At 47.4% G+C, this 13,978-nt stretch overlaps 3 protein-coding genes and 1 pseudogene across 3 annotated transcripts in view; 2 read left to right on the forward strand and 2 right to left on the reverse strand.

The window, feature by feature from the left end:
• LOC147621321 (putative beta-D-xylosidase 7) overlaps nucleotides 1–13,978 on the reverse strand; it is a 56,566-nt gene that overhangs the window by 11,972 nt on the left and 30,616 nt on the right. The gene's annotated exons all lie outside the window — the stretch shown is intronic.
• LOC147621322 (uncharacterized) lies at nucleotides 4,995–6,428 on the reverse strand (annotated as a pseudogene).
• On the forward strand, nucleotides 9,089–9,869 carry LOC147621323 (uncharacterized). The gene is made up of 2 exons (XM_086824050.1): nucleotides 9,089–9,226; nucleotides 9,343–9,869. Exons 1-2 carry the CDS (start codon nucleotides 9,090–9,092, stop codon nucleotides 9,770–9,772), a joined length of 567 nt encoding a protein of 188 aa, XP_086680176.1. The 5' UTR covers nucleotide 9,089; the 3' UTR covers nucleotides 9,773–9,869.
• LOC147621324 (uncharacterized) lies at nucleotides 9,947–10,730 on the forward strand. Its single transcript, XM_086824052.1, has 2 exons — nucleotides 9,947–9,991; nucleotides 10,116–10,730. Exons 1-2 carry the CDS (start codon nucleotides 9,947–9,949, stop codon nucleotides 10,536–10,538), a joined length of 468 nt encoding a protein of 155 aa, XP_086680178.1. The 3' UTR covers nucleotides 10,539–10,730.

Consider the following 13,978-nt stretch of genomic DNA (forward strand, 5'->3'; position numbering starts at 1 on the left):
CTCTTCGGGCTCTCATGTGTCTCTGTCATCAAGATGATATCCCGGCCCTCCATCACCTCCTCAAGTCTCCCTGGATGTGTCCATAGGACTCCATTACAGTTCCAGATTGCTATGTGTATCTCTTTGTCTTCATGTTGTTTCCTCCGTGTCTCATAGGCCAGATGGCGCTATTCGACCCTCTTCCCATCAATGTAGATGTGACCATCCCTATAATGTGTCTTCTTCCCAATGGAGAGAGAGAGAGAGGGCATGCGGGTTGACGGGAGAGAGGGCGGGAGGGAGGGTTGGCGCTAAGGGGGGGCGAGGGGCTGGCGGGGGGGGGGGGGGGGGTCTGGCGCTGAGGGGGCCGAGGGGCTGGCGGGAGGGGGCACTGAGGGGGCTGGAACTGAGGGGGGCGAGGAGCTGGCGCTGAGAGAGAGAGAGAGAGAGAGAGAGAGAGAGAGAGAGAGAGAGAGAGAGAGAGAGAGAGAGAGAGAGAGAGAGAGAGAGAGAGTTATATTAAACACCTTCAAAAAACCCACTGGGTCTATGAGACCAAAAGTGATACAATAGTGTCCATGTAATCTCATCACGGTACAAAAGAAAAGAGAGAGAGAGAGAGAGAGAAAGATATATTAAGCGTCTACTAAAGACCCAATGGGTCCATGAGACCAAAGTGGTACAATAATGTCCATGGCATATCTCATCATGGAATGGAAAATAAAACAGAATGAAAACATAAATATAGCTATCTCACTGGGGTGATACAAAACTGTCCATGGAAACTCGTCATGGAAAACTAAGAACATAACAACATGGGAGCAACATTAGCTCCGAGTAGGTGGTATACCACTCTCCAAAATGTCAAGCATGGGGTTGACGAGTATGGCTGAGAGGTCTCCCTCAGCTATGTCACGTGGAAAGGTAGCTCGATGGCAGTGGAGCATGTCCTAGATCTAGAGCTGTGGAGTGCAAAGGCTTGGTCAGAGGTAACTCCTCTCGGGCGAGGTAGGTCCAGAGCAGCTCGTGGAGGGTCCACAAGATCCACTATGTCGGTTTCCACCACCTCTTGGGTCCGAAAGAAACTGGTGATGGTGGGCTGCTGAGGGAGGGGGCGGGGTGGCTGGGGCCTGTGTCTCAAGGTGTCCCTGTGTCTGCGGAGCTCAAGCAGGAAGATGCCCAGGCAACGCTTGTCCTGGAAGTCAATGATCCTGGAGAGTTAACCGAATCCCTCACGAAATAGACAATGAAACCTCCCGCGGATCTCATAGTATACTGGGCAGCGGCATATGTGATGCTCCTCCGTCTCAACCTCTGTGTGGCATAGCCGGCAGATCCTCTCCTCTCTGGGTGTCCGTACGAGCTTCCCGGCTCTGAAGATGCGCTCAGCTCTACCTGTCTCCACTCTGAGGCAGTGGGAAGAAACTCGTATCTGGCCAATGGCAATCCGCATGGCATGGGACATGTGAACACTCAAGTAGCCCGGCTGCTGGATGAATCCATCCTCAGTGAGTGTGAGGAAGTGGTCTCTATAAAAGTACATCTTCGTGGGGAGTTCCGGGGGTGTGATCCATGTGCAATGTGTGTAGAGGCTAAGAAGATCTGACCGGATAACCCGGTTGGTATCCTCATGAGACAGCCGGAAAAAAGGAAAGTCCAAACTGTACTGAAGGGGAGGTAGGCGGTCCATGCAGAGCCCATATACTGAGAACCAAGTGGAAACCAATGCATACCATACTCCAGAGGGCCCCTCAAGTGCTAGCAGTTTGGACGACTCCAGGGGGGGCAACGCTCGGGTACCTGCGGGGATCCATGTGACTGACGCGATGAAGGTACGTGACTATCTGGAAGAGTGCCTCCACTACCATCGAGGCTGCAGCAAACTCTGCCCGGATAATTTGGTGTGGGACTGACGGTTTGCTGCGGATCATACGGGAGAACATCATGAACTGGGGCCTCTTAACTCGCTGCCAATCCTCATCGGATAAATCTGCCCCCAAAAAGTTGCTCCATACATCAAGGCTGGTGTGACGAGGGTGTCAAAAAGCCAACCCTTCGTCCTGGGCTCCTGGAAATGTGCCTAGAAGCACTGCCGCTCAAGTAAGCTCAAGGCTGCATATCCCCGCGTCACTCTCGCATGTGCTGCGGGAAGCATGGTAAAGCGTGGGCCACTGAAAGTGACACCAAGGTAGACATAGGATGAGACAATCTCCACAGGATCCCCTCTATATGTGAAGCTCAATCTGGATGTGACGGGGCGGGAGGTATTGAAGACCATTACCTTGGTTTTACGAAGGTTAGAAGAGAGGTCCCGCTGAGTGCAAAAGTCATGTAAGGCATCCAACTGTCTCTGAAGCCCTTCGGCTGAGTTTGAGAGGAGGACGATGTCATCTGCATAAAGTAGTATGGGGATCAATATGCCTGCTAGTGTGGGACCAGCCCTGCCTAATCCATCAATGAAGCTCGAGATCTCGTCAATGTAGAGTCCGAAAAGAGTGGGTGATAGAGGGCAGCCCTGTTTCACCCCAATGGTGCTGGAAATCTCCTGTGATGTACCTCCTGGGGCTCTCACTCGTCCGGTGACGGACTCGTAGAGGGCGATGATGCTCCAAACCATGTCAAATGGGACTTCGATCTCCTGTAGACGGTGTAAGAGGCGGGCTCGGGGTACAGTATCAAAAGCTTTGCGGAAATCCACAAAGCAGCAGTAAATCCTCTAGTGTCGTGCTCTACGCTCCTCGATGATGGCGGGGAGAGAAAGAGAGAGAGAGAGAGAGAGAGAGAGAGAGAGAGAGAGAGTTGTATTAAAAGTCTTCAAAAGATCATAAGGTCTATGAGACATAAGGCATTACAAAGATTATGTATTACAAGAAACTAGTAAACAGACAAAACAAACAAAATAATGCTGCCTAGCTAAAGCCTCAAGGCTATGTAGCTGATGTGTCCATGCCTGCCATATCTACATCTATGGAAGGCGGTTCCGATACCGCTCAAGTGTGTCCCAGATCTGCAGCTGCTGTGTCAAAGGGTCTGCACTTGGGTGGGGGTGGACGTCGGGCTCATCGGATTTGGCATGCTCTATCAATGGTGACCCCTCGCTGATAGGTGTGTTGGATAAGGCACTGGCAGGTCTGCCTAAGCTGGAGAGAGAAAGAGAAATGAAATGAAATGAAATGTTATATTAACGGCTTCAAAAGGCCAAAGTGACCTATGAGACCAAAGTTACAACCATATGACATCTGATACACTATCTGGAAAAGAAAAGAAAGGACTGAAGGTAAGTATCTAGCCCTACAATACATCAATAGGGAGCATCCGGAAGCAGCAACTAGGGAGAGTGGGAAGCTAATGCTACTAGTCAAAATGGGGTACATGAGTACATGGATACATGAATACATGAATATGGGGGATTACAAAAGTGACAGTGAGTACAATAGTATATGACTGGAGTGGTAATCATCCTAGGAGCTCTAGCATGGGTCTCTACCGGATGACCTGGATATCTGCCATAGTGAGATGCCTAGTCGGACGAGCCCGATGCCTCGCAATGATGCTCTGAATCCTCCAGTGTAGGCACCGTCTCTGATGTAAGGATCCGCGAACCCTCGGGCGTCTGGATCTGCCCAACTAGATAGCGCTCTCAACTAGAGTCCCACGGGGTGCCCACTGTTGGGCTGTCGGCTGTGTGTCCTCCCGGGTAGTCCCTCTAAAGAAGTCAGTGATATGTCTCTGTGTGGACTCCCTGCCAGTCGGGCATCTGCTCCTCATAATGGACTCTCTGAGCCTGCAGATCTCCAGGAGATAAAAACCCAAGCATCGCTGATCACAATAGTCCATGACTCTAGCCAGTGGTCCAAATCCCCCTCTGAAAAGGCAATGGTAGCGCCCTCGAATCTCATAATATGCTGTGCAGCGACAGATGTAGTGCTCCTCCGTCTCTGGCTCTATCCAACAAATCTGACATATCCTGTCCCCTAGAGGTATGCCTCTAAATCTGCCTCTCTCTATCTCTAACTGATGTGAAGAGGTGCGCGGATCTGCCCAATGGCGCACCTCAATCCATGAGACAAATGGGTATCCATGTAGCTCGGTCTAAGTATAAAGCCATCCTCAATGGTGCGGAGAAGATGGTCTCTATAGAAAGCCATCTTCGCCCCTAACTCCTGTGAGGGCTCTAGCCATGTCCTCCTAGTGTCCAACTGAATGAGGTCCTATCTGATGACTACTAATCTCAGAATGTGTCAAGGTGAGAGAGGGTGCCTCTAGAGAGTACTAGAAGGGTGGAAGTCTATCTAAGCTGAACCCGTGGAGCTCAAACCAGGATGCTATCTGCGCATTAGTCAATTTGGCCTCTGCTGCCCCCCTCATGGAAAATGTGGGCCCAATGAACACCACTCCAAGATATGTGTATGAGTCAACATACTCCACTATCTCCTGCCCATATGTGAAAATAGGCGTTGATCTCCAGACCCACTGAGCTGTAGTGTTAAACACCATAACCTTGGTCTTACCAAGGTTAACTGAGAGCCCACTGTCCTGTGCATAAGCATGTAAAGTATCCAAGTGCCTCTGCATACCCTCTGGTGAGTCTGCTATAAGCACAATATCATCAGCATATAAGAGCAGAGGTATCCAAGTGCCAGCCAACTGGGCTCCTCAGTCCCCTCGTGTCCCAATATAATCAGAGATCTCATCAATGTATAGTCCAAATAGAGTCGGAGAGAGCGGGCAGCCTTGTTTCACCCCTATAGTGGAGTGTATTGGCTGGGAGAGACCCTCTGAAGTCCGCACCTGCCCAACTACTGTCTCATAAAGTGCCATAATACCCCAAATGAGCTCACATGGAACCCCCAAGTCTTGCAGCTTGCGCATCAGTCTAGCTCTGGGCACTGTGTCAAAGGCCTTGCGAAAATCCACAAAGCCACAGTAGATCCTCCTCCCATGTGCCCTCCTCAATGATTGGCCTGAGGGTAAAGATATGATCCAAAGTAGAGAATCTCCTCCTGAAACCGGCCTGTCCCTGAGCTCGGACCCCTTGTCTCTCTGCCCATCTGCTCAACTCATGCTCAAGAATAGAGGCATATAGCTTGGCCAGCAAGTGACCAATCATAATGGTGCAGTAGTTTGTCGGCAGGCTCGGATCTCCAGACTTGAGTACCGGCACAATCGTGGAAGTACTCCAAGTCCCAAGAAACCCCTCACACACGGCTATTTAAACATGAGAGCTAGCAAGTCTGCAATCATATCTCTAGCATGTATGAAATGCTCAGCTACAATGCCCTCATGATCCTGTGCTCTCCCTGTATGCAATCTGTTGATGGTCCTCCTCACCATCTCTGCTGTGAAGAAGGTAGTAGTGGGTGGACAAGGCTCTGGAGGGTTCGGTAGTGGTGGCTGCTCTGGTACTGTGTAGAGGGAGGCTGCATACTCGCCCCATGTATCTGGAGAGGTAATGGCCGGAGGCGGGGGGGTGCACTCTAAGCAATCTCCAGGCCTCCCTAGAATCCTGACTCAAAAACAATTGATAGATGTCTCTCTCCAACCGAGCTAAGAGTGCTCTCTTCTTCCGCCGAATGAAGGATCGGAAGATGATGCGTGACTGTCTATATGTAGTAACACGTGTGGCCACCTCTCTCTGTAGCCGGGCTCTGAGCTCCCTACAGTCATCATCATACCAACTATTCTGGGGCATGCTCCCAGGACGTGGTCGTACTGTGGGCTGCGTGTGTGGGAAGGCCGTCGCTGCAGCTGTATGTAAAGCCTCTGTCAGGATCTGTGTGAGCTCTGCTAATGGCCTCTGTGGATCCTCTGCACTCAACAAGCTGTAGATCTCTGCGGTGTATACTCCATCAGTCTCTCTACAGAAGGTATATCTCGGGTGATAGGAGGACTGCCCAACCTGGCGGGTACTGTAGTGGAAATCCACCGTAAAGGAGAGAAGTGCATGATCCACCGTAACTCCGATGGGCCTGGGACCAATCGCAAAAATCCTGGATACTCGGGATGCGGGTTGGCGAGGCTAAAACATAATCCACTGTGCTGGCCCCATGTCTGTGTGGAAAGCAAGTAAAGCCACTGGCAAGTGGATACCTCTCTAGGCCATTTAAAATGGCCAGCCCATGTGCAGTCCCCATCTCCAAGAGGTATCTCCCATACTCAGTACACTCCACCTCATCCTGTGATCTCCGGGTCAAACACATCTCCTCCACATCTATCTCTCTCAACGTCTCCTCCGAAGTATCAAAGAAGGAGGTCTGGTACTGAGCCGTTCGAGCATTAAAGTCCCCAAGTATGATAACATCTCCCTCCCTGGAGAACTCCCATGTCTCATCTAGAATCATATATGGAGATTGCCCCTTGGGCGCTGCATAATGAGATGTGCTGGGTGGAAAGTAACATATAGCAATGTATAGGGGTCTACCCTCATCTGCCCTCACTCTGACCCACATGTACCTCGCGCTCTCATCACGGCGATGAGTGGCTGAAGCTCCTCTCTAAAAAGAACTGCAACTCCTCCGGATCCACGACCACCATGCTTCGAACGGGCCTCCTGTCTACAAGTCGTCTCCCATCTGTATCCTGCCACTCTCGGTAATGTGCTGCCTGGGGCCCATAGTAACCAGAAACGGCGTTTCCACCCTCTGGAAACGGTTCGGCCGTTTTCGAAAACGGCAGACCGGCGGAAACGCCGTTTCCGTACATTTTTTTTGGGCAGGTTAAACCCGGGGGGGGGGGGGGGGGAGCCGCGTGCGATTTTTTCATTTCGCTCCTCCTTTCCTGCGCTTCTGCGAACGCTGCGCCTATCACCACAAGGGCCCAAGGCTCAAGGCCAAGGCCCTAAGGCTCAAGCCTTTGCCCCCACAAGGCCCCAAGGCCTGTACTCTGCAGCAGCCTGCTCTCCAGTCTCACAGGTGGCTGTCGGGCAGCCCATTCTTCAAGGCTTCAAGGCTCAAGCCCAAGCCTCCAAGGGCAAGTGCTTTCAAGTCTCACTATGCCTACAGATCCCTATTGGCAGTATGCAACAAAAGGGGATGGATATGTCGGAGGTGGGGGTTCCCGCAAGTGGAAATGTAATTTTTGTGGATATGAAAAAACAGGTTCAGTGACCCGGGTAAAAGACCATTTGGGGCATGTCCCGGGCAGAGATGTCGCTTTATGTCAAAATGTGCCGCCCGATGTATTGGCATCACTTGAGGGTTGGAGAAAGCAATGCCTTGGTTTGGATGCTGGTGAGCAACATATGGCAACACATGCAATAGGTGAAGCATCCTCGAGCCAAGTGGCCTCTTCAAAGAGGACTAGAGTTGAGAGCCAGACAGATGTTGACAGTGCACATGTATCTTCGAGTGTGGGAGAGGGCCCTAGTGCAAAGAGGACGCCTTTACCTAGTGTGGAAGTGCCTGCAAAGGGTTCATTGCAAAGAGCAAGCATTACAGCAGGCTTGCAAAAGCAAGCCATGAAGGAGGCAACAAGGGAGGTCACGCGCTTGTTTATACAGTGTGCTATCTCTTTCAATGTGGCTCGCACCATACAATGGAAGAAGACCATGCGGGCCGTTAGCCGCATTGGCTGTGAGTGGGAGGGTCCCTCGGCTGAGACAATCCGCACACGAGAATTAAAGAAGGAGAAACTCAACGTAGAAGGCCAGCTTGAGTTTTTGAAAGAAACATGGAAGAAATATGGCTGCACTATCTTATGTGATGGATGGTCAGATGTACGCAAGAGGAATGTGTATAATGTGCTTATCTCCTCTTGCAAAGGCACCATGTTTTACAAGGCCATTGATGCATCGGCTGCGAGTCTCACGGACAATGGAAGCAATTGTGTCTCCATGGGGAGTATGTTGGAGGATGCATTCCCAACAATTGTGTGGACCCCTTGTGCCTCCCATAGTCTTGATTTATTGATTGAGGATTTCGGGAGAATTTTTTGGGTCAGCGAAATCTTTGCCACCGCGAGGAGCATTGTCAAATTTGTGACACAAAGACCAAAGGTTTTGAGCATGTAAAGGGCTAATAGTACCTTGGAGCTTCTCAAGCCATTCACTACGAGGTTTGCATACATGTTCGTAGTGCTTGAACGGCTTCTTCGTGTGCGGCCAAATCTGATTCGCACTATAGTTGTGATGCATGGATTCAATCGGGTAAGAGTATGACACCAAAATTTGTGGATTTTAGACGCAAGATCCTCAATGAAGCATGGTGGGAAGAGGCAGAGGCATTACTGAAGACCTTAAATCTCATCTACACGGTCTTGCGCATTACGGACATGGAGGGGAGTACACTAGGACTCATTTATGAGTACCTGGATAGGATCGGGAAGGCACTAGACAACAATGCCTACCTATCTGTAGAGAGGTACGTACTTCTTCACTCATGACTCATGGCTCATGAGCCTTTGCCAAATTGCCTTTTTGTCTTGGCTCTTTTCTAAGTTCTAACTTTAAAGTCTTTCTTTGGTTTTGTTTGTTACTTGTAGAATCGTGGAGATCAAGCAGATTTGGCAAAACCGTTGGGTTTGGTTTCATAGACCAATCCATGCCGTGACTCATGTGTTGCATCCTCTATGGCGTAGCGAGGATCAGCTTGAGTGTGAGGAGCTAAACGATGGCTTCCAAACCTATGTGGAGCATGGTTGACATATACGTACGTACGGATCTGATCCGTACCGTACGGCCGTACTGTACGGATCCGTACGTGAGGTTTTTTTTGGCTGAAAATCGACGTGCGTGTCTGATTGGGCGCCCGCCTGGCGGCTGGCCTTTGGGTACATACTAGGCCTTTGATTATTGGGCTTTGTAGGACATTGGGAAGTTCACATGGGTGTTGCCTATTGTTTCCGATGCCACAAAAATGACTACTTTTTTCCGCAAAAAGCACAAGGCATTGGCTATCTTTAGGAGTCACAGTACACTTGACATGGTGCGGCCCTTGAAGACCAGATTTGCATATATGTATCTTGTGTTGCAGCGACTCTATGCAGTGAGGGATCCACTTCTACAGACAGTAGTGGACCCGAAGTGGAGAGAGATGCATCACGCACAGGAGGAGTCCACTAGATACATACACCGGCAGGTGCTTGATGAGTCCTTTTGGTCGGAGGTGCAGGCTATGATAGCAGCATTGCAGCCAATTTATGTGTTGCTGCATGTCACAGACATGGAGGGCTCCACCATGGGCCTAGTCTATCATCTCTTCTCAGAGATGAAGACACACATCAGAGGCTGCAGATCACTGGCGCTTGATCGGTATGTACTTGCTTCTGTAATGATTGCTCTATTAAATATTTAGTATAATACTATAATGTATAATACTATAATCAAAATTCAGCCTGTTAACTAATGTTGCGTCAATGCTTTTACAGTCGGGAAGAGATCTTGGCTATTGTAGACAAGAGATGGACATTTATGAGTCGGCCCATTCATGCGATGGCTGCATTGCTTCATCCTTTCTACAAGAAGCCAACTCTTTTTAATGACAGGAGTCTACTAAAGGGCAAGGATGCGTACATTGGCTTGATTTGCGAGGAGGATGAGCAGTTGGACATTGATGCAGAGATCGCTAGCTATGAAAATAATTTAGGGTCATCCTTTACTAGAGCTGTGGCGTTGAGGCCGGAGGCAACGAAGTTCTCTCTTACATGGTGGCAAAGTTATGGAAGACAAGGTCTTCCAAAGCTCACTCGTATCGCTTTACGTATCCTCTCACAGGTAAAGTTTTCTATCTTTAGATTTTCCATACATGTGTTATGGACCTGGGACCATGGTTCATTGTCTAATGTCTATTGTCTATGACCAAGTCCAATGTCCATTGTAATTTGTCACCATTGACACGTCACATGTGACATGCAGGATTGCTCTCCTGGTGGATGCGAGCGCAATTGGAGCGCTTATTCGCTAATTCACACGAAGATCCGTAATCGACTCAGCACTGCACAGCTAGAGAGATTAGTCTACTGCCGAGCGAATATGAAGCTTGTGCGAGATTACCACGCTTTGGGGACACCCAAGCAGGTTATAAAGTTGAAACCTTGGGCTAGCGTTTATACATATTACAAGCGAATATTTGTAATTACTAATTACTACTTTCTACGCTGTTAATAATGTGAACACTGAATTGCATTTTGTTTTTTAACAGACAGATCCATCAAAATTGAAGTTGGTCTCAGAGGGGAGTGCAGAGGAGACTGAGCAGCAGCAACAACAGCTTGTGAGAAACGATCTGGCGGAGATTATTCGCATGCTGCACAGAGAGCTGGAGAGTGTGGATCGACGTGTGACGAGGTCACGTGTGCGAGTTCTCAGTCTCCCGTTAGTCGGGCGAGATGCAGATCCAGAAGTTTCACGGCGAGAGACCATTCGACGAGGAAAGCTTCCTGTCCGTACTCCTCAGAGACGGGCAAATGAGACTGTTCCTCTCATTCAGCCTACGGAGGATGATGATCCAGGACAGCAGAGTATGATGGCAGAGCCAGAGTATGATGAAGAGGGCAACGTCCTGACAGATGGGGACTTGCTCTCTTCAAGAGTGTCATCATCCTCATCCGATGAGGAGTTTTGAGATTTAGAGAGTAGAGTCTCGAGAGTCGAGTCGAGACTCTTTGTTATTGCTTAGTGTTTTTTACTTTTGAGTCTTGACTCTTAACATCAGACATTTATGATTTGTTATTTGTATGCTCTAGTATGAGCCTTTTAGGTTGGCATCAGACATTTGTTATTTGTATGCTCTAGTATGAGCCTTTCAACTTTCTACGTCTATTTTGTCTTGACAGATATACAATGTGCCATTGTGTCAAGTATATGATGTGTGTTTTGAAATTAGTACATACTACATGCAAAGTGGTTTATTTTGATTCTTGAATGTTTTATGTACCTTAAATGTAGAAAGGTGTTGAATGTCCTATTGTTTGCCAATGGTACGTATTTTTACGTACATAAAAAATTTTATGGTATGGAACACTGTACAGTACGTACATATACACAACGTACACTACGTACAGATCAACCTTGATGTGGAGAAATGGTGTGGTGGCAATTTGGAGATGTTGCGATGCTTAGAGGATGATCTCCTTGCTTTCCGCAACAACACTGGCTACTTCACAAGACCTACTGCAAAACTTCGAGAAACGCAGCTTCAGCCGGTCTCATGGTGGGAGAAATATGGACATGGTGTGCCTACGTAGGTTGGTGAGTAAGAAGCCCCTCCGCTTAAGCTTTAACGGCGACACCTTATTTGTATAATGTACTAATCCTAAATCTGCTCTTTGAACATAGACGTCTTGCCATTCGAGTCCTCTCACAAGATTGCAGCTCTGGATCTTGTGAGAGGAATTGGAGCACATGGGCGCTCTACCATACGAAGAGGAGGAACAAGTTGACTACAGCCCAACTTGAGCGTCTTGTTTTGTGCAATTGTAACTTGAAGCTTCTTGAGCGGGCAGCTATGGGTCCTGAGCCAATGCAAGTGAATGTCGACAAGATTGACATTGAGAAGGTGCGGGATATTCCCACAATTCTACAAGAGGACCGAGATCTTTACACTTATCTTTACGAGGAGGCCACAACACCAGTTCACGACACACGTGGTGGTTGTCGTAGGAGAGGGAGGCCGGCTGCAACTAGTACTAGTGCTGCTAGAGAGGAGGCTACTGAAGAGGACTCATCTTCTTGCAATGAGGACACACGCGAGTGCCATGAGGACTCTCAGGAGGATTCAAACTCCTCGGGTGCTTCAGATGAGGCTGAACAGTGATCACTGATTCACTGATGTTCCATGTTTTTTGTTTAGTTTTTCTTATCCTTAGGGATTATGGACAGCCGGCATGTCGGTTATTTTGTAGTTTTTGAACCATTTAATTTTGAAAATTGGCAGTGCCACAGTGGGCACCTCTGACTCCCAAGTTTGATGATCATTGCTAATATGTATGATGTATTATGATCACAATTTGCAGCTCGCTATGTATGCTTCAGCCTTCAGCCTTCAGTTTTTTATGGTTCACATGAATTTGCCGCGACATCATACATGTCCATTATCTACATTCTGTTAAGTGTTATGATTCTAATGTCCACTTGAGTCTTTGATGTGTCTTGTTTGAGGTCTCTATGCATGTTTTTTGCATCTCTTGACATAAGTTCATTTAATAGGATGTCTCTATTATGTTTTTTACATGTCTAAAATAAATTCAAAAGAAACTCCGTTTCTTGCCGTTTCCGACCTCGCGGAAACTCAGAAACACCGTTTCCAACCCGGTCCGAACCGACCGTTTCTGCCGGTCCAAGTTACTATGCAGTGGGGCCTGATGTGTCTCCGAGTAGAAGATGATGCCCCTATCTCTAAAGCTGTCCTCAAAGGCCCCCACATCCAGTCTCAATGCTCCGTTTTGCAGTTCCATACTTCAAGTCTCAGACTGGTCCCATAGGTCTCGCACTGTCAGGTGGTGCGTCTCTCTAGTATCACCACTCTGCCTCCTCTATAAAATGCTAGCTTCTCTTTTTCTCTGGCTGCCCTAATCTCCGGCATGCACTCCCTCATATGTGCTAGCTGTGCCAAGATGAGGTCATCTCCTAAAAAGATGCCCGTTTTCTTAAGGGCGGAGCGCTTGGCCAAGAAATCCTTCTTGGCCTCCTAGGTAGGAAAGCGTAAAATGAGAGCTCTCTCCTTCGAGCTCTCTCCTCCATTCTTGTCTTTCTTGCCCACTCTCCAAGCCCCCGTGTGTGTAGGCCTCGAAATGCCCATGCGTGTGTATAAATCTTTGGCTTCCTCCTCTACATTGTCACTGTCCTTAAGCCCCGTGATCCGCACATGAGAGAGAGAGAGAGAGAGAGAGAGAGAGAGAGAGGAGGAGGAGGAGGAGGAGGAGGATGTGGGTGAACCAAAGTATCACATAGCCAACATTGTCTCTCTAATGGCATACCCTCGTGCCGTCATGCCTGGGAAACCGTGCACATTATATATATATATATATATATATATATATATATATATATATATATATATGTATGTATGTATGTATGTATAAAATGTATATATATATATATATATATATATATATATATATATACATATACATTATATATATATATATATATATATAATGTATATATATATACACATATACATTATATATATATATATATATATATATATATATATATATATATATATATAATGTATATATACATTATATATACATATATATATATACATATACATATATATATATACATATATAGAATGTATATATAATGTATATATACATTATATATATATATATATATATATATATATATAATGTATACATTATAGATAGATAGAAAGAAAGAAAGCTGTATTAACATCTACTAGAGGCCGAACTCGACCTATGAGACAAATCAATGTACAATTGTCAATGTCTCCTGGATGTCTAGGAAAAAAAAAAGGACAAAATGAAAATGAAATAAACTATGAAAGTACTGAGCTAGTGGGGGGGGGGGTGATGGATGGAGCACTACTGCTAGAGGCTGAGTATGCAACCTATATGCGTAGGGTATACAAGAATGCAATGCAAATCTGTCTAGCTCCAACCAGTACCAGAATGGGGGTGTAATATGTGATACATAGGCGATGGCGAGGCAAAAATACCTTGGAGCATGATCTCCGGGTGTGAGTGTAAGTGAGCTAGCCGCTCCTAGATATGGTGCTGATGTCGAGCCCGTAAGTTTGGGAGAGAGAGAGGAGGAGGAGAAGGAGAGGAAGAAGAAGAGGAGGAAGAGGAAGAAAAGGAAGAAGAGGAAGAAGCAAGAGGAGGAAGGTGAGTAGGCAAATGGAAGAGAAAAAGAAAGAAAAGAAAAGGAGTAGACAGAAGAGAAAAAGAAAGAGGAGGCAAAAGGTGAACAGAAAGAGAATACAGATGGAGGAGATGAGAAAGAGGAAGAAGAAGAAGAGCATGAGAGGATGAGGAGTAGCTGGAAGGAAGAGATGGCAGCTGTCTACAACAAGGCAAAAGGAAGAGAACAAGCCCA

Source organism: Cibotium barometz, chromosome 30 (assembly GCF_041138505.1).
Source record: "Cibotium barometz isolate CiBa-2024 chromosome 30, ASM4113850v1, whole genome shotgun sequence".
Classification (NCBI taxonomy): domain Eukaryota; kingdom Viridiplantae; phylum Streptophyta; class Polypodiopsida; order Cyatheales; family Cibotiaceae; genus Cibotium; species Cibotium barometz.